Genomic DNA, 19127 nt, shown 5'->3' with positions numbered 1-19127 from the left:
TGGAGAGGACAGAGGCAGAAAAAGGCACAGAGACACTTCAGAGATGAGTGAGTTATAACTAAGAGCAGGCAGAAAGGCAGAGAAAGGGAGAGAAGGAGACCTGCGAGGAAGGAAAAGGGAAAGGAGCTCAGAGACTGAGTCAGCCTTAGGAGGGCAAACACCAAGAGACGAGTTCAGGGGACACGCCAGCATATCAAGAAGGACCCATTCTGTCTGAATCTTCACCATGAGCACAAGGAAGAGCTGCCCCCTGCCACTGGGGCAAGGAGACCGGGAGGAAAAGCAGAGTAAGGGTACTCCTGACCTGGAGCGACAGGAGTGTGAGGTGGAGCTGAGGAACAAAGCTATTCTGCAACAGAAGAGGCGCCTTAAACAGGCCACCCAGTTTGTGCACAAGGACTCTGCTGACCTGCTGCCCCTGGACGGCTTGACAAGGCTTGGCACCTCCAAGGATCTGGTGAGTCCAGTGGGACCCCGTTTGGGAGGGGGGTCCTCCTAATAGCCTTCATCCCAGTTGGGAACTGCTGTCAGGCTTTGTGAAAGGGTCTTGGGTTCAGCAAAGGTGAAACTTCCCCTTGGCATCATCTAGGAGCAGGTCAGGGTGAGGGGAAAGAATGAATCACCCATTTTTTTTGCATCGATCTTCCCATGCATCCCCATAGGGACCAAACTCCTTGCAGAGGCAGGCAGGCATGGACTGGAAGGACTCTCCAGGATCCAACTTTCCACTCACCTGGTACATACATAGGTTCATCTGACATGTGTTTCCATGTGGGAGGGACATCTCTGAAAACCCCCATGTATTCCCGCATGATCCAGCTCAAAAGCAGACTCCTTCCTGGGCTCAGCAGGGAGAGAAGCACAGTTCATAAAACTCCGAGAGGTTTATGTTTGACATTGTCAATTTTTGCATTATTCTCTTTCCCCCAACTCTTTGGATTTCCAGAGGGGCAAGCACAGGGCAGCACTGCCAGCCAGGCACGCAGGCAGCTGCAGTGGCCAGCACCCACGGATGACACCTTTGGGGAGGAGGCACAGGAGTGAGGCCTGTGGGTGTCTCCTTGTGGAGACGTGGAGCAAGAGGCATCAGGGAGGGGATCTGTTCCAGGAGCCTGGGCAGTCTGTGGTCTGGGGGGGCTTGCCCAAGGCCGGGAGCAGTTTCCCATGGGATCTCTTGCTGGCTTAACTGCACGCATCTCCCCCTTGCTCTGGCAGTTTTGCTGTCTAACTTCTCCTCTCTGCTGAGGAGCTTAACTGCTCAAGGATGCGGAGGTCTAAACCCTTTTCCCAAAAGAGGGCCTGGGTCTGGCCAGCGATGGGGGCACAACCCCTTATTCCAGCTGTGCCAGCGGGTGTCATGAGAGATCCTGCCCCTCCCCGCAGCCCGTGCTTCCCTCTGTCTCCTCCGACCATCGCAGCACCACCACGGATGCTCACGCGTGTGTTATCTCCTCTGGTTGTTTCCCGGCCCCACGGCTGAAGGGGGTACAGGGGCACACGTGTGCGTGCGAGACAGGCAGGGGCCCAGGCTCTGGGCCGGAATGGAAGCTATCCTCCTCGCCGAAACCTTCGCCCGCAGCGGCTCCGCCGCGCGCAGCCGAGGGGTCAGGGCCACGTCCCCGTGCCCGTGCACCCTCCTGCTCCTGCCACCCTCCCCACAGCCGCCTCGGCCGCTGCTGGGAGTCCTTGGCCGGGCAGGGTGGAGGGTGGCTCCTCAAAGTCACCCTGAGCTGTCGCCTCACGCTCTGGCAGCCCTTTGCAGCCGCGCAGGCGGCTTCGGCAGGGACTGGCCTCCAGCGTCCCTCTTGGCCCCGAGCGCGGTCGCTGCCTGAAGTACAAGAGGGGAGGCACGTTAAGTGAGGAACGGGGTCTCTCCTCCCCGCGGGGAAGGAGGTCTGGACACCCCTTGAAGGGCTGGCAGCACGGGCAGTCTAGCACTGGCCCTTCGCGCCCTGCAGCGCTGCAGCTGAAACATCTCCTCGGGAGGGGACAGCCAGACGTACCCCACGGCTTTTCCTTGTACAGCTTTTGGCAGGGAACGGGGAGGAGCCACTCCTGCGTTTGCTGAGCCCATCCACAGAGGCAGAGAGAAACGCGTCTGCCTGCTTTGCTTTGGAATTGTCTCCTGTCACACCGTGCCCCAAAACGACAACTGCGGTGACAGCCAGAGGCCTCCGTGAGAGTCCCGCACAGTACGGGTGGGAGCCTTGGCCTCCAGAGGCTGGCACTCTGAAGCCCCAACTGCTTGCTCTAGCGAGACAGGCCCTTTCCAAATTGCTTGCCACAAACAGCAATCCTGGTCAAATTAACCGTTCTAGACTTCCTCGCATGCAGACGGTGTTTGGTCACTGAAAACCACTGCATAGTTCATGTTCAGTCCGTAACACAATGGCTGAAACATTTTTACCATGGAGCTAGGGAGCAGTGAAGAAAGCATAGCATCTTTTCTGCCACGGAAATTCCGCACTGGCCTTAGAAGGCACAAAATAAAGTGTGGCACCTGTGCAAATTTTGCACACATAGTGCCATACCTGGGGTCAATGCGGTAGCTGCGGTACCTCTGTTTCTGGTTTGCCTTAGAGCCAGAGAAGAACCAGGCCTTGGATTTACAAGAGCAATTCAGCAGTCCCTGCAACTTGATGGGCTGGTGTGATATTGCTGTGATGTTTTGGGGGCTATGCTTTCAGGCACTCCTCCAGCCCCAGGCAAAACTCCATCTATGTTTCCTAAATTGATCGGGCTCCCTCCTGGAGGACAGGAATACAGGGCTGAAAACAAAGCAGCATCAAGAAGTACTGGAGAGGTTGGTTTTGGAGAAAGTGCAAAACACCTCAGAGTCCTATAGCACTGGGAGGAGAGTTTAATTAATTCCCTAAAACTTGTCTCCATTGACAGTGCCAGAGACTCCAGCTGTGGCAGCCCCGCATGCCCTAGAATTAGAGCAAGGCCCCATGTCATTTAAAAAACCTGTGTTTTCTTTTACAGTCAAAGTCAGGCTGCTACTTTTTGCCACTCCTTTCTGTGTATTCCGGGAATGCATTCAGCTTATGCAATGCATCCAGCAGTGTCTGGGATTTGATGGGCCCATCACATCCCTAACAATGAGAAATTACACATTTCAGTGGAGATCTCACACTTCCACCTTTATAACAACTACAATCATGACACTTTTTTTTTTTTTTAAATGGAAAAAAAAAAAGAAAAAGTAGCTGCATGAGCTAAAATATTCTGAAAGTACCAAGAAGGTCTGAAGATCTGGCTTCTCCCCTCCCCAAAATCAAGATCCCCCGCTCATACCACTTCACTAATCATAGCAGGGCCTTGAGATTTCACATTGGAGAGCCTGAATGTGATGAGTGGCACTGGGAACCTGCTCTGACCCTTCTAAGAGTGCTGAGCGGGTCTCCTTTCTTCCAGCCGCTGGCCACAACTCCCTACAAGTCGTCCCTCACCATCCTCTTCATCTCATTGTTTCTTACCAGCCCAAGAGAGACAACATCTCCACTTCTCACTGGTGAGACAGAAGACAGGGAGGGCCCCACGAGTCTGCTCTTGAATCAGATGCCTCCATGGTCCCAAGGGTCAGCTTCTCGCCATCAGTGCTTGGCCTCTTCCCAGCCCGAGTGACAAGAAGGGGACAGAGGTGGCAGCTGCAAAGGGCCTGCTCTTTCTGTGGGAAAGGTTGCGGGGAGAGGGAAAGGTCCTTTGCATGCCAGATTGTGAGAGGAGACAGGAGGGAGGATGGGAATTTGGAGACCTGCTGTCGGTTCCCTGCCCTTTTCCCATGGCCCAGATGTTAGCTGGCAGCCAAACTGGCACTGTGCTCAGGGTATTTAGGGAGTGAAGTACAACGGCCAGCTGTGCCGTGGGCCTGCGCAGTAGGGCTGGGAAAAGACCAGGAACATAGGGATATTTTTACCTCACTTTTTCAACTACTGCAGCGTCTCTCGTGCAGCATGTGAAGGATCTGACTCTCGCCCCTCGAGTGACAGGGAAACAGAGGCACGAGGGACTCGGCACCTTGCAAAGAGCAATGCTGAGTGCAACCAAAGAGCCAGTAACAGCTCTCCTGCCCCAACCATTGGGCAAAACTGACAAGTCAGTGTGCTTCGAGTTGCAATTCACACACTTCCCTGGCCTCAGCCCTCTGACCAAGGGTAAAGCTAGCCTGAAGCACACACACTCTGTAGGGTTAATACAGCCCAGCTCACTGGCAGGTCTGGTCTAATTTAGATGTTTGCCTGCACATTGATAAGATTCTATGTCAAACTGCTGCACCATCTGGAAGCTGATTTTTAAATTTTCTTTTGAGAAAGATAAAAGCAATGGTTTATGCTGTAGCACATTAGCCCCTTTAGATTCATTGCCCTTCTTCACATAGGCAATTGTTACTGAGAACGCTATTGTCAGCTCTGAGCAGCTGCTCTTCTGGAGAATGGACATGGGGCCAAGTACATGGACAAAGGACAAAGCTACCTCCAACAGGCTTACTTCACTGATGCTGCCCATTGTTGATTCAGTAGCTGTGCAGGGACTGGAGGCACTGGATCAACACTGGGCAAAAACCAGAGCATCAAGGTGATGACAAAGGGAGCTTTCTTTCCAAAGCAACGCTTTCCTGTGTGCGTATGCAATGTCAGGACAAGAAGTTTTTCACAATTTTTCTTCCCTTTAGGTGCACCTCCCCTTCTTCTGCCCAGAAGAAAGGAAAAACATGAATGAGATAAAATATGAGATACATGAGATATGAATGAGGTACATGACAGGAATAAAGTTCCTTCAGCCGTTGATCTAGCTCATGGTGCTCCCTTTTAGCTGTGAACAACATAGGGCTTCATAGATGCTCCCCCAACTAGGAAAGGAGTCAAAATAGTATCACTTCTGATGGAGGGGAGCAGAGACAGACTCCAAAGAACATTAGAAGATAGTTTTAGTTTCCTATGCACGGGAAGCTTCCCACTTCACTACAAATAATTGCTTGTACACCTAAAATTTCTGGAGTCCTGCCTTCTTACCCACACGTCCATCACACACACTACGTCCCCCATCCCCTCCCACATTAGAAGGTGTGAGTGTGCCTGGTTGGATGTCAGCACACACCCACCAGGTAGTGTATTGCAGTACCTGAACAGGTATGAGACTGCCAAGTCTCATGTTTAGCTGAAGGAACAGGTATGTGTGGGGAGAGCATGCATCAGGCATGCTCTTCTCCAATAATTGCATTTCAGAGACCTGCCTGTCACAGACATCCCAACACTTTAACATCACCTTAGTGGTTACAGAAAAAATCTTGGGATTTAGAGGAAGGTTTTTGGGATAAGCCTGTCTTTCATCAGGATGATCGGTTGGGTCAAGCATTTGCAATCTCCTTCCCCGGGCTAGCAAATGTCCTTGTCCTTAGCTCCATACTTAGCTGGGATTTCTCTTTCTTTGTGATGGAGACAGCAGCCACATAGTGTGGTCCAGCGGCGCCTCTTGGAAGGCAATCTGAACAAGCTGCGGGGCGAGACCAGGGTTCAGTCTGCACGGGTTCAATCTCCGCTGGCAAAAGACCAGGATGAAAAGATGGAAAAGGGAGAGGACAGGAGAAAAGAAACTTCACCCCTGCTAATACAGTGCCAGGTAAGGCAACAACACCGTGCTGCTGATTTCACAGTGATGGCAAATACTCAATGAGTTCCATCTGCCCCACTCCCAAGGGCCATGCTAAGTTATTAATTGCAAAGCCAGCTGCAGCCAGAGAGAACAGATTTCCTGCATGGCTTCTCCTAGGGTTTGGATTCAGTTATTCCAATAGACAGAGGAAAGCCTTCCTGCCATTTGCACTCTAGCTGTCCATACTAGAAGATAAATTACCTTAATCACATCTTCCTTTGGAGGCCAGCTTTCCCATGATATGAGGTGTTTCATAACTGCATACAGAAGCAAGGAATGTCTCCTTATCACTTTAAGAGAGGTGCCCCTAGCCGATTTACACTTACTGGATCCAGTCTGGTCTGATTCTCTTAGGTGTCAAAGGACCTCCTAAGAAAGTGGCTAACTGTGCTCTGAATTAGCACTGTTGCATTTCTTGATGGAAGCAGTATTTTTAGCTCCCTCTTCTTCTTATATCCTCCTATACAGCAGAACATGCTCCTCCCTGGCCCCTGTAGGTAAGAAAGCACATCCAAAAGCTGTGCCCCATGAAGCACGTCTGCATGCTTAGAGCTGTTCAGTAATGTGCAGATATGAGACTCACCAAGATGTAGACCTGGTATACAAAATCCATTTTAAAGCTGTGTTTATTTCAGTTACCGGTCCTAAAGAACATCTCCCATGTTAGAGTGTAAAGCCTACACTTCTAGGAAAAACACATATACCTCCAAAAATTCAGTTGGTACAATTAGTTACCATATGAACACAGCCTTGTAGGAAGTTTCTGAAATGTTCAGATCAAGTGTCCCAGTACCATGCAAAGCCACTGTCTGGTTTGTTCTCCAGCCTTTACTGTTGCAGTTAAGCATTGCTTACCCTGGGTTTTGGACTCTGATGTAGCTAGGCTAATGTAATCATATTTGGGAAAAGAGACTAGTGGGATGAATGGCTCTCAATATAATGTCTCCAAATAATTGCAGTCTTTTTTTGAGCAAATGAAAGTGTTTATTTTTCTTTAATCACCAGTCTGTGCTGTTGTGTAAGAGGAAACTCAGTGATAAAGGGTGTTTTTTTGCCAGGCAGGTACATCAAACAAGGACAGGCATGCATAGGTATCATATCCCAGGGGCAGTAGCTAACTCTGCGTCAGGGTCCACTACTCGTTCCCCTTTTGTGTTTCTAATGGACTGTACCCCAGCTGTCACACACATTATATTTTCCTTCATGGAGGAAAGTTAATGAACATGACAGTCAAGGAAATAGGTCTAACGCTGCACTTAACTCTCCCTGAACTCAATACCTTCTGCACAGGCATTTCTCTCTTTTTCTGCCCTTCTTAAGAGCCAGTCACAGTTTGCCACAATTAATCTTCTCACATTGAAGGAAGGGAAGCTCTCCTCCCCTTTTTTTTTTGTCTTGCTGCTTTTCATGTTCACATTTATTTATGAACTTCAAAAAGCCTTGCCTGCAAGTAACAGATCTACAGCAGGAAATAGCACTCAGGCTGCCAGTTCATTTCAACCAGAGGGGTGAGCCGGTAGCTTTTGGAGAACTGCGTGACTGTGGTGTAGTTTTTATTAGAAATGGAACATGACCCCAGTGAAGTCTCTTCTCTCTGACAGCAGTGCTTGAGAAAAGATCATCTACCAGCATAATGCTTCCATTTACACTCAAGCAAGTATGCTGAAAATTCCGAAGTAGTAACAAATGCGTCACCTGACTAGTAACTGAATTTGACTAGGAAATAAAGCTGAATATATGTGGACTTCAGTGATACAGGGAGGTTCAGGCAATGTTTGCTCTAACAGGTTATAGTTGCCCGATGCCTAAGGCCTTTTTAAGTTTCAGAGATCACAGACAGACCCAGTCTATAATAGTTGTATTGCAGAGTCACTCACCCTCCTATTTACTTAAGTGGGTTGCTCACATGGTACTTTAGCAGAATTGCCCTTTTTTTGTGACAGTTTTTTGCAAATCACTTTGGAAAGCTGTCATGACTGGCATCTGCATCATAAAATCAAGCTGTCATTTTTTTGTGGTGGGGCTTGTCTCTCGTTGACTTGGAAATAGATACTGAAAGATTCCACTGCTGTCCAAGGCTGCTTTTCCTCTGTGCCAGAGCAACCTGGGATTAATCAACCTTGGTTGGTTAAAGGAGCTTCTTGACTTTGGAACTGTCGTGGTTTAGCCCCAGCCGGCAACTAAGCACCACGCAGCCGCTCACTCACTGCTCCCCCCCGCAGTGGGATGGGGGAGAAAATCAGGAAAAGACGTAAAACTCGTGGGTTGAGATAAGAATGGTTTAATAGAACAGAAAAGAAGAAACTAATAATGATAATGATAACACTAATAAAATGACAACAGTAAAAATAAAAGGATTGGAATATACAAATGATGCGCAGTGCAGTTGCTCACCACCCGCTGATCGAGGTCCAGTTAGTCCCCGAGCAGTGATCCCCCTGCCCCCACTCCTCCCAGTTTACATACTGGGCATGATGTCACATGGTATGGAATACCCCTTTGGCCAGTTTGGGTCAGCTGCCCTGGCTGTGTCCCCTCCCAACTTCTTGTGCCCCTCCAGCCTTCTTGCTGACTGGGCATCAGAAGCTGAAAAATCCTTGACTTTAGACTAAAGAGTACTTAGCAACAACTGAAAACATCAGTGTGTTGTCAATATTCTTCTTATAACTAGCTCAAAACCATAGCACTATACCAGCTACTAAGAAGACAATTAACTAGCCCAGCTGAAACCAGGACAGCAACTGACATTATTTCAGGGAAAAAAAGCTCTTTATAAATGGTGGTCCTTGCTGATTCCCCTCCCCTCTTTCTCTTTCTTGGAAATCCCCATAACTGACCTTTAGAGAAAGACTAATGGTGGCTGGTAGTAACAGACTGAAAATTCTGGGGCAGAGATGAGAGTGGGTAATGTGATGAAAAGTCCTCTTAGTCCAGGAAGGCTTGCAGTGCTCATCAGCTGCCTGTGTACTCCTTACCTAATCTGCATTGTATTTGTGGTATGTTGGATCAAGGACTCTCTTCAGGCTCCTGGTGAGTTCTCTGGGCAAATAATTAGTGGTATAATTGGAAGGTGGATAGCTTTTGTGAGGCTGCTGGAGCTGATAACTGTGCAGGGCTGTTTACCATTGAATGAGATGAAATGGTTTCTACAGAATTATTACTGTCCTATTATACCCTAGCAAATTTCTAAATTGCAACTTTCCCAGCCTGCTCTGAAACAAAACTCAAGAACCTGCCTAGCAATACAGTTTAGGTTTATTATCACAACAACACTAACAGCTCACACATCTCAGGTCTGCCTGCTCCCAAAGTGATTCCTTAGCAATTGCTGTCCAAAGTCCAGGTCTTCAGTTTCTGAAGAGCTGATACAATGCCTTTTCTGTAGCTAGGCAATGAACAGTTGGCTTCTGTGAGCCACAGGGATGGGTAACTCTTTCCCAGTAGAATCCACGTCTGTTAATGAGGAAGAGCTGATTCAGCTGGACACTGGTGGCAGGTTGCAGTCTGGGCAGATGTGGTAGCATACCTGACCTGACACTCATGGCTAATATACCTGCTTAAGGGGTTAGGAGGCACAGGAAAGCCTCTTCTATGAAGCACAATACAGAGGATGAGGAGGCAGATGCTTGGCATGTATCGGCACTTTGTGCTTTATCTTCCTTCCCTGCTTAGTCTGGCCACAATCCTTCCAGGCAGGGCTGATGTGTCAGTGAGGACCTGACAGCACAGACATTACAGAGCTCTAAAAGCAGAAGGGGAGGCATTTTGTCACAGAATCATAGAATGGTTTGGGTTGTAAGGGACCTTAAAGCTCCTCTAGTTCCACCCGCCCTGCCGTTGGCAGGGATAAGGGACTGTCCCTGGGTCCAGTCAATCTCCAGACTCTTTTCTCTCTGGAAACCTGGACTTTGTAATACCAGCTTTTGCCACAGACGGCTGTTGTCATGACGTAAGGTGGGATCTCCCCAGTTGGCCTTGGGGACCTCTATGGACAGGCACTACTCCTAGTCCTGAATGTTTAAACTTAACATGGCAGGCACCCTGGAGCCATGAAGGCAGTGTTTTTTCTTGAAGAAGCAGAAGCATTGCCAAAAAGTCGGGAGCTTCTAAATAGAGTGCTTTGCAGCTCTTCCCTCTTCTGTGAGGCTCTGGCATGCTCCCCCACTTGCTTAAGGCAGATTTGTGCCAAGAGGCAGGAGGCATGCATGAGCGAAGGGCAAGAGAACGGGTGTGCATTCTGGGAACAGGCAGCAGCTCAGCTGGGAATCCTACCAGCTCGGTCATGGGTGAGCTGCATTACCATGGGATGGCAGTTCAGGCTGCTCCATAGTGAAACAGGACTGCTCATTTTGAAGGAGCTGGGGGAATACTCCTGTATGAATGTGCGAAGAACTGCAGGGAAGGCTTCTGGGGGCTGGTTTCTCTGTGGTCTGACTCTGTCTCATGAATCTTCCAGCTGGTATCAGGTCAGTTAAGTTTTGTGTTCTCCCAGCCTGTGACTTTGTAGTTCTGTGGCAATTTCATGTGCCAAAGAGTAGCCTTGGATTGAATGTAGATGCCAGCGTGCCTGAGACTGTGAGAAGCACATGATAAAATGGGGAAGGCACAGTGCTGGCAGCCAGAAGTTTGTGAGATCTGTCTTGGCTGTGGCTTTCCTAAAGTATTTAGCATTATATGCCTCACTTGGGTGTTGTAAGAAGTCACAAGTGTTTGCAGTCACACAGGACTGTTAGTTAATTGGACGTAATTCTTTATGAATAAGACATGCTTTTTTACATTAAAGAAGAAAAACTGTAATAACCAAATCAGGAGCTGTTGAAGATATGCATCTGTGCATATTTTCTGTGTAGATACTGCTTGAGCACTGCTCTCCTTGATCCTGGATGAGGCCACACATGGTGAATGCTCTTCCTTCTAAAACCACTGACGTTATTTAAATATACATCTCATATATATATATATATGAGTTTTACATGATTCTTAGTGAACTCTGTAAAACAATATAGGTTGAGATCTCTAGCTCCAGTGGTCTTGCAGTTCTTGAGAATTTCTCAACTAAGTGGCCATTCTAGGAACATAGTGTTTCTAAATGTTCAGAATGATGAAATTGTCTACACTGATGTACTGCAGATGCAGTTTAGACCAGAGGAGGAGCTCCAAGACAAAACAGACTTGAAGTTTCCAGCATGTGCTCTGAGGTTGCCTTGAGTGCTATTAGCACTCAAGCTACTATCATCGGTGTTGTGTCTGTTTGCAGCATTCCAGTATTTCTCACAGCAGTTGTTTTCTCCTTTCTCTTTATAATAACTCACAGATAGCACATTTTTGAAAATGAAATCTTGGAAATACTGGATGTAGCTCTCTGTGATGATTAACCCAGGTAATAATCATAAACAGATTTAGTTAAGAAAGTGGGAAATTGAGACATTTTCCTTGACCCTACTGGTGCTGCACTGAGTCCCCAATAGTCACACTGATGTGCTTAAGGTGTTCAAAGCATTTAAGTTTGTCAGGAATGAGCACAAGGGTAGAGGAGCTGTGGGAGGTCTGTTGCTGATTCCAAGTGGCTCACGGCACTGAGTGCCATAGTGGATTGAAGAGAAAGAATCACAGGAAAAATACAAAATATAGCAGGAGGAAAATGAATGTCCCAAGATGGAAACTTTGTGATTGATTTTTTTGGGGGGTGTTAGTGCAAGACAGAGCCTTGAAGAACTAGGATGTCAAGAATGGGTATGGTTAGGCAGTATAGGTAGGTGCAAGCTGTATTTGGTAGATGGCAGTTGCTCCATCTTTTCCAGTTCCTTTAGCAAGCCCTGCTCCTCATTTTTTTTTTTCTGAACATAACTCTTATTGATGTCCTTGATGACCCTATTTTTTCAGACCTCTACCATACATGAGAACTGCTGGTACTTCAGGACCTCTGGCCTGCCATTAAGGACCTCTGTGTAGAGGGGACAGGAAACATGGCAACCACATCTCCTGTTCCCTTTCAAGTGCAAAGGGGTGAAGAAATGAAGCAGGCAAGACACTGGGGATTATTCCAGTAAGATCATGCAGAGGTGACTTGGGTGCAGGGCATCCAGTCTCTCCCTTTGCTAGACAACACCAGCTGTGAAAAATGTAGTTGTAGCATTCAGGTCATTTTTCCCTAAAGAGCTGCCTAGGAACTTAATGTAAGCCTCCCACAAAGTAGACACCTCTTGATTAGGTTGTTTCTTGGATTCAGGAGTCACCCCTGGATGTGTCAGTGATCTTGGGAACTGTCTTAAATTCAAGCTCTTCTCAGGGATGCTTGTCTTGGGTGCTCCTGCTTCTCCCACAGACTTCTCCCTCTGGAAGCTGTTCAGCTGAGAACAGACATCTAGCCCTGGAACATTGCTCCCTGTGGCACCAGAAGAAATGGAGAGAGGAAACCCACAAAGACTGTAGCACATGCTTATATTCCTTTAGAAGCTTTTGTCATATCAATTATTGCTCCATTAATAAAGTCCATGTGGGTTTTCTGAACAGATTCACCAGTTATGCATCTCTTGACTGGAATACTGCTAAGTTAAAGTTGCTAATAACAGATAAGGGTTTGGGCAATCAAATACAAATTAAAGAAGACAAATTCAAAAAGAAGCCTTTGGCAGAGGTTTGCAGAGCCCTGGGAAGACCACCATTGTCTTGGATGAGTCTCCTGCCTTCTGACTACTGTCTAAAACACCACATCTTTGGCTGTGTTGCTAAGGAAAGTCTAAGGGATTGTCACACTGTTGGAGGAGTGGGTATGCCAATTATGAGTCCACAGTAATTATCTGTTGTTGTTTTTTCTAGTGCCAAGGTCAGGTATTGAAAGCGACTGTTAACACCGGGTGTCTACCAAATCTCATCTCCAAGAGCTGTTTAAACCAGCTGGGGTAAGTCTTTGCACAGTAGAAAAGGAGGGGTGGCTAATTGAAAACCTACTGCAAGAACCTAGGCACTCTTGATTCCCAGCCCCAGTGATAATTACTAGCAGCTTTGCATGTGCACATGGCTGTTTAGGAGAAGATGCAGAGGGTGGGCTACAGGGTAAGGCATCAGGAGCACTGGCAAAGTTGTGTGCAGACCCCAGACGAGGAGGCAGAGCTGTGTCATTCTGTCTGTGTGTACTGCAGGGCAAAGCTGCCCAGCTGACGTTTAGCCTCAGCGGTGAGGAACCCAAATGGACAGCGCCTTATGGTTTTGCTTGTGGAATCTGCCTCCAGACATACTGTATGAAAGATTCCTCCTTTTGTGGGCCTGTTCCCAATGAGACCAAGAAGTACTGCCATCAGTGAGAAGTCCTGTTTTTCCTCCTCTTCCTCCACTTGAGGCAATAACACCTCTTGTGTCCCACAGGCTGGAAGAAGTATCTGCCATGGACTGTGGAGACCTCTCTCTTCCCATCCCCAGCGTTGTTGGCCGAGTAGAACATATGGAGTTGCAATTTGGCCAGGAGACAGTGCTGTGTTCAGCACTGGTTGTAGGTGAGAGTGCCAGCCCTTCCTCTCCCCCAGTTTTCCTGTGTCCCTCTTGCCCTGCCAAGGGCACTTAAAAGGATCTCTGGGAAAAGCATGAATACCCTCAACGTAACCAAAGGCAAAGGGCATAGGAAGAGTACAGAGAAGACAGAAGACATTGAAAGTGGGGAGAAATGAGGTGCTTTTTGGTCTTAACACAGGATGTGGAAAATTCTCATTTCCTTCTAAAATGGACCTTTCTTAAAATTATCCAGACTGCTTGATTAGTCCTCTGGTGCCCTCTGTTCTCCTATTGAATGGGCACTTCTGTCTTTGGCTGGATGGAAGTCATAAGAGAAACTGACTGAAGGTACAGCTTACTCCCCAGAGTGTTTCTCTGTGTACTCATCTGCCTCTGCTGCAGGGAGCACCCTGGAAGAACCTGGTAGCCCCAGAGTGCTGAGTCTCCCTCGGTGTCCTGAGGCAGGACCCTTTGAAGGAAGGAGCCGTAGGAGACAAGGTCAAGTCAGCAGGTGCTGGAGCACACCCAGAAAACAGCAGAAAGGCTGCATGTTCTGCATTTACATCAAGCTGTGCATATGCTGAAAATAACTTAGTTGTCTTTTTTCCCCCTGTTCTTTCTCCCTATTAGTCTTTCAGCTTTACCCTCTTGCCTTTATCTGTCTCCTCATCTTTGACGAGCACTATTCATCTTCCAAGGCCTCCCTTGCTCCCTCGTTTCATGTCCATTCTTCCCACTTTCCTAGTCATCTGGAAAGAGCTTCCTCCTCTTCCACACTCCAGCTCACTCTTCTTCCCTGGTTTCCCCTCTGCTTGTTCTTACCCTGGGGAGTCTATCAGTACCAGCACAGGTGAGTTTAGCCCAGTAGCACCTACCCATTTTGCTGGAATGTGGAAATGGCTGCCTGGAAGGAGCAGAATTGCTACAGCTGTGCCTGACATCTCCCTGTGCACACAGTGCTCTTGCTTATGTGGTTATAAACAAATTACAAAATACAGCCACTGGCTACAGGGCAAGGAGGCATCCAGGAGACATAGGAAGTGTTAATGATGTTACTGGTGGCTGCTGAATCCTGCAGACTCCAGGACCTGGGAATTCCGCCCTCCCTGCCACTGAAGTCCAGATGGATGACTCTAAGACCTAGGAGGTCACTCTCGCCCAGTACAATGCATGTTCTTAGTGGCAGGTTTGGACAGTAACAAGGCTGAACCCATGTTCCAGAGAAGCACGTACAGAGAGGACACAGACAAGGCCAGCCACACAGATTACCAGACATAGAGCAGTGCCTTGACCAGCACTCGCATAAACACCAGCACAGATAGCCCAGTCCCGGTCCTCCTCTCTGGCTGACCAGGATTGAAGTTCACTGGCAGAAGCTCATACATCCTCAGTCTCTAGATTCACAAGCATACTCATATTCACAGAGTCTTCAAATAACAGCACAGCTTCTAGGTCTGTCTTATATCTACATCTGGAGCCTGAGCCCCTTACCTAGCCACTGACCCAGACCTTGAGTCTTTCCAGATGCAGGTTTCCTGCTACTCACTGGCTAGACCAGACTGCAGTTTGCTAGCTAATTATGTATACAAACCCACAAGCATATAGGATTAAATTCACTGGGGAAATATAAACACACCCAAGCCTTTCTAGTTAGTGGCATTTCAACCTCTCACACATATGCCCTGTCCTCTTCAGTTGCTGGCTGATAAACCTAAGGCCCCTGTGACCCTGGTCAGAGTTGGTACCCAGAGCTCTCTTGCATGCTGATCTCTCCAGTTGCTGGCACCTAGACCTGCAGACCCATAGTCCTCCAGTTACTGGTACTTAGACTTTGCAGCACACATTGCAGTCCCTCCAGTTGCTGGCACCCAGGTGTATAAGCCCTATGGCCTGTTCTCCCTTCCCCAGTTACTGGCATGGCACCCAGACTTCTCTTGCACACTGGTCTCTCTAGCTGCTGGCACCTGTGAGCTACGTCCCCTTCTCCAGCTGCTGACATAGACCTAGGAGCCCTATGGCCTGTGGTCCCTTCAGTTGCTGGCACCTCTCTTGAATGCCAGTCCCTCTGGTTGCTGACGTCTAGAGCTCTTTGCCCTTTAACCCGTGGCATCTTCTACACTTGCTGACACTTAAGACTTGCAGCAGTCACATGTAGGATAGAGAGGTTACACAGAAAACAATTCCTTGATGAAATTATTTAATAAGAAGATTAGACAGATTGCGGCCATCAGGCACAGGGTTTGGTCAGACAAGTGAACTGACTGACAGCCTGCTTGCATGTGACTGGCCCTTTTATCCCCTCTCCTCTCCATTTTTCCATGCCTGTTGTTCCCTGATCCACCCTGCTGCTTGCCTTCTCCTGCCTTTGGCCCTTCCCCTACACAGATCATAGTAAGTTTTACATGACCCCACAAGACCCTTCTGATATCTCATAGTAAGTTTCAAACAATCCCACAAGCCCCCTCAAATATTTCATAATATTCGCGATAATCATGGTTCCCTCCTCTTATCAGCTACAAAGTTAATTTTAACCCTCTTCAGGGCTGTGCCTAAGTAGCTCCTTTAATAGCTCATCAGTCAGTGGCAGAAGACTGCTGGGCTCTGTTTCTGTCACTGTTACCACCTGCTTGTTAATGTTTGTGTGTTTAATTCATCACTTTCCCTGTTATTTGTTATTTACTTTATATGGAATAGACCATAACCATATAACTTTATGAGCCAGATGCTCTCATATTCCACATCCTCTTACAGGAGAGACACGCTTTCTTTAGAGGGGCAGTATATATAGTCTTAAGCCTGATCAGTCTCTTCTCTCTTCTCAGATGATGATATGCTGGAGTTTTGCATTGGTCTCCAGACTCTGTTGTCTCTCAAGGTAAGGAACAGCTTCTTGCTTATTGCAGGTTTCCTCTCAAGAAGTTCTCCAAGATTTGGTTGCTCTAAGCATCAGAAATACTTAGTCCAGGTCTTCCAGGGTGCCACTTGCAATGCTTGTTGCCCAGCTGCCTGTGGCATGCTCTGAGTCACTGATTCTTTTCCAGTCCTATCTTAAAGGTTTTAAGAAAGGAATCACCCAATAGGGTGCTATCGCATCTCCCATTCTTTGTATTCCTGACCATACAAGTTGCAAACAGGAAGAGGAAACAGAAGACCAGAGAAGACAAGGCACACTGTGTCATGAGTTCTATCTGTACTGCCTTTTGAAGGCAAATGTGAATAAGTTCTGCCCTCGCTTTGAGCCAGATGAAGCTGTATGATCACATTCAGTGTCCAACACTAGCTGGACACAAGCAGAAAGTCCTCTCCTTTTGTCAGCTCAGCTCAGGGGTAGTGCTCTGCTGAGCCTGGCTCCTGGGTGGCTCAGAATATGGCTGCAGCAGGCTTGCTCCTGCCTACCAAATATTTGTAGCCGAGTCAGACTCATAAAGCAGGAAAAGCATTGGGCTGAATGGCTGAGTGATGTGAGGACACGACCTCAGAGGGAGTCATAGAAAGAAGGGAGGGGAATGGCCCTGTGAAGGCTTTGGAGAGGAATCCATTGAAGGGAATAGGAGCAAGGAGGCAGCATGGGGGACAGGGAGGGGAACTCTAGGGTCTCTACAAACCCAAAGTGGGGTTGTTGGATGGTTATACAGGTTTTCCCCAGTCACAGATATCGTGAGATTTGCTATCTGAAATGTCCAGCAAGTAACTGGCTCTCCCCTTCTTTAGTGTTGCATCGACTTGGAGGAAGGAGTCCTGAGATTTAAAGCACTGAGTCAAGAGCTGCCTTTTCTACACACCTCTGAAGAGCCTGGTCAGTGACTGGCTGCATTCCCCATGTCTGGGGCTGAGGAGACTTGCTGCCATGAGAGAGAGACGAGGGTGAGGCTCACATGCCCCTAACCTTGCTGAGTTCTAGGCTGAGGCATTCACTGGGGAGTGAGAAAAAGGCAAATGGGTGCTGGAAGCTGTTGTTGCTGGGAGTGCCTCATCTTGAGAGATAACCCTCCTATCAGTGGACCCTCTTGCTTGTTCCCATGTATGCCAAGTGGGCATTTTGTTCTTGTTTTTCTATCTGTCTCTAGTCACTCCAATGCCTGCTTCTCTACTAAACTCACCCTACCCTTTTAATGACTTATTTTTACAATAGCCTCTGTTCATGAGACAAGAGAGTCTCTGTGAACAATCTGCAGTTGTTCTGTGGACAGGAGGACAGCACTTTCTCCAAAAGCCTCCAAAGATTGCCATGAATGCTTCCCTTCTTTTTGCCTCAATGTGAGCAGATTCTGCTCCCATTTCTTTGCGGGAAGGGCTCTGTGGCCAGTCCCCTCACCTGTGTTCTGGGAAGCTGGATTTTGTTACTTTTTGCTGGCTCAGAGCAGAACAGAAGTATTTTCTAGCAAAAATCTTGCAGCAAGAACACTTTTAGAGTTCTTAATTCTAAGAAACCTCTGCAGAAATGCTGAGCATAGATGTCTAGAGTACAGTGGACACTCACAGGGGCTTGGGCTTTGCCACTTTGCATCCTTGGCCACTAAGCTATATTATATGAATGGCAATGCTTATCATCTCTTGGTGTTATACGTGGTAACCAGACTTGCACACCCTGTTCTTCTGACCAGGCCTCTCTTCTCCGCACTCCAGCTGCTAGAGCTACATTCCTATCACCTCTGCTGCATCATCAGAGTTCCTGCCACTCAGTTTAAATGCTGCAATGGATTACAGTACCCAGAGTCTTCTGCTCTGTAAGCTCCTTTCTTTCAACTTGAAATCTAGTGATTGGACACAGATACATGGTCAGCCTCAAGTCCCAGCATCTTACAGCCTACCAACTTTGCTACTCCTGCATGAAACAAGAACTAGACTTCCTCACAGTATCAGCTCAGGTCAGAGAACTGTGAACTCATCTGGGATGACCAGGGTGATTATTAAGTCACTTAATTGTTGAGGGTTTTTAATTTTTTTTTTTTTAATTGCATCCTAAAGCATAGCTGTGTGATAAATACATGCCTATTCTTTACTAGCTCTAGGAAAGATGCACCAGATCAGGGCTTGTTCCATGCCTCATGACTACTGATTCACTATCCAAACTCTGCACAATGTCCCTTTGTCCACCCTTAGAATGTCATGACATTCCCATTTTGCCTGTCTTCCTGGATTAAACACAGCTGGCTCTCTTCTTTTTTCATCAAGCCACTCATTGTTTCTGTTGTGCTTCTCAAAGAACTTGCGTATGCATTTTTGCTTTTTTGTTAGTTCTTTCCTAAATCCGATGCTGTATGCTGTAGTTTAACACATGCTAAGGACAGCTGAATACATCCTGGCTGATATGATTTGGGATGCACTTACCAGTGTTAGTTGGCGTAACTGGCATCTGCTTCTCCTACAAGCAGCATCAGGCTAGTGACTTTTATTGTTAGTCATCGTATCTTGCAGCTTCTGATCTGTTCCTTGGCTTCTTTGCCATTCTTCTACTTATGATCTGATTATTTCTGGCTGCATGAACTGCTTTCCATGAATCTCCTGAATGACACCAACAGTAGTCTCATTTATGTCAGGACCTATGTCTACTCAATGAGCTTGTCTTCCAAAGTACCAGTAATTCCTCCTGGATTTGTATCACCTGTGTGTCTGACTGGCTTCTCCAACCCAGGGGTCTTTAGTGACAGTTCAGACTTGTATTAAACCATCCTGTGTCTCAGCTGGAATCTACATGCTGCCTGGGTCAACTCTACTGAAAAAATCTGGTTTGAGATAGATGAAAGACCTGTTCCTATGTGCAGAAAATCACCTAGATTCCAACTCTCACTGCTCTCTAAAAATGGCATGTGGAACAATGGAAAACATTCTGCTAAAGCTGACAGATATGTCCATTACACCTCTTATTATTCATTAACTTTTACGATCTATTTAAAAAAAAAAAAAAGACAAACCCTAACCCTAAACATTAAATCTAACTCTAACCCTAACCCAAACCCTAAAACCTAAGCCTAAACATTAAA

General features: G+C 47.4%; 1 protein-coding gene across 1 annotated transcript; it reads left to right on the top strand.

Moving 5' to 3' along the window:
• The first annotated feature begins 226 nt into the window (after positions 1 to 226).
• NRIP2 (nuclear receptor interacting protein 2) lies at positions 227 to 19127 on the top strand. The gene is made up of 6 exons (XM_010575402.1): positions 227 to 457; positions 5446 to 5622; positions 12475 to 12557; positions 13021 to 13148; positions 15966 to 16018; positions 16855 to 19127. The coding sequence occupies exons 1-6, from the start codon at positions 227 to 229 to the stop codon at positions 16945 to 16947; spliced, it is 765 nt and encodes a 254-aa protein (XP_010573704.1). The 3' UTR covers positions 16948 to 19127.

Source organism: Haliaeetus leucocephalus, unplaced genomic scaffold, assembly GCF_000737465.1.
Source record: "Haliaeetus leucocephalus isolate CR32 unplaced genomic scaffold, Haliaeetus_leucocephalus-4.0 Scaffold473, whole genome shotgun sequence".
NCBI lineage: Eukaryota > Metazoa > Chordata > Aves > Accipitriformes > Accipitridae > Haliaeetus > Haliaeetus leucocephalus.
Note: the sequence above shows the minus strand (reverse complement) of the source record. Positions and strands in the feature narration are given on the sequence as shown.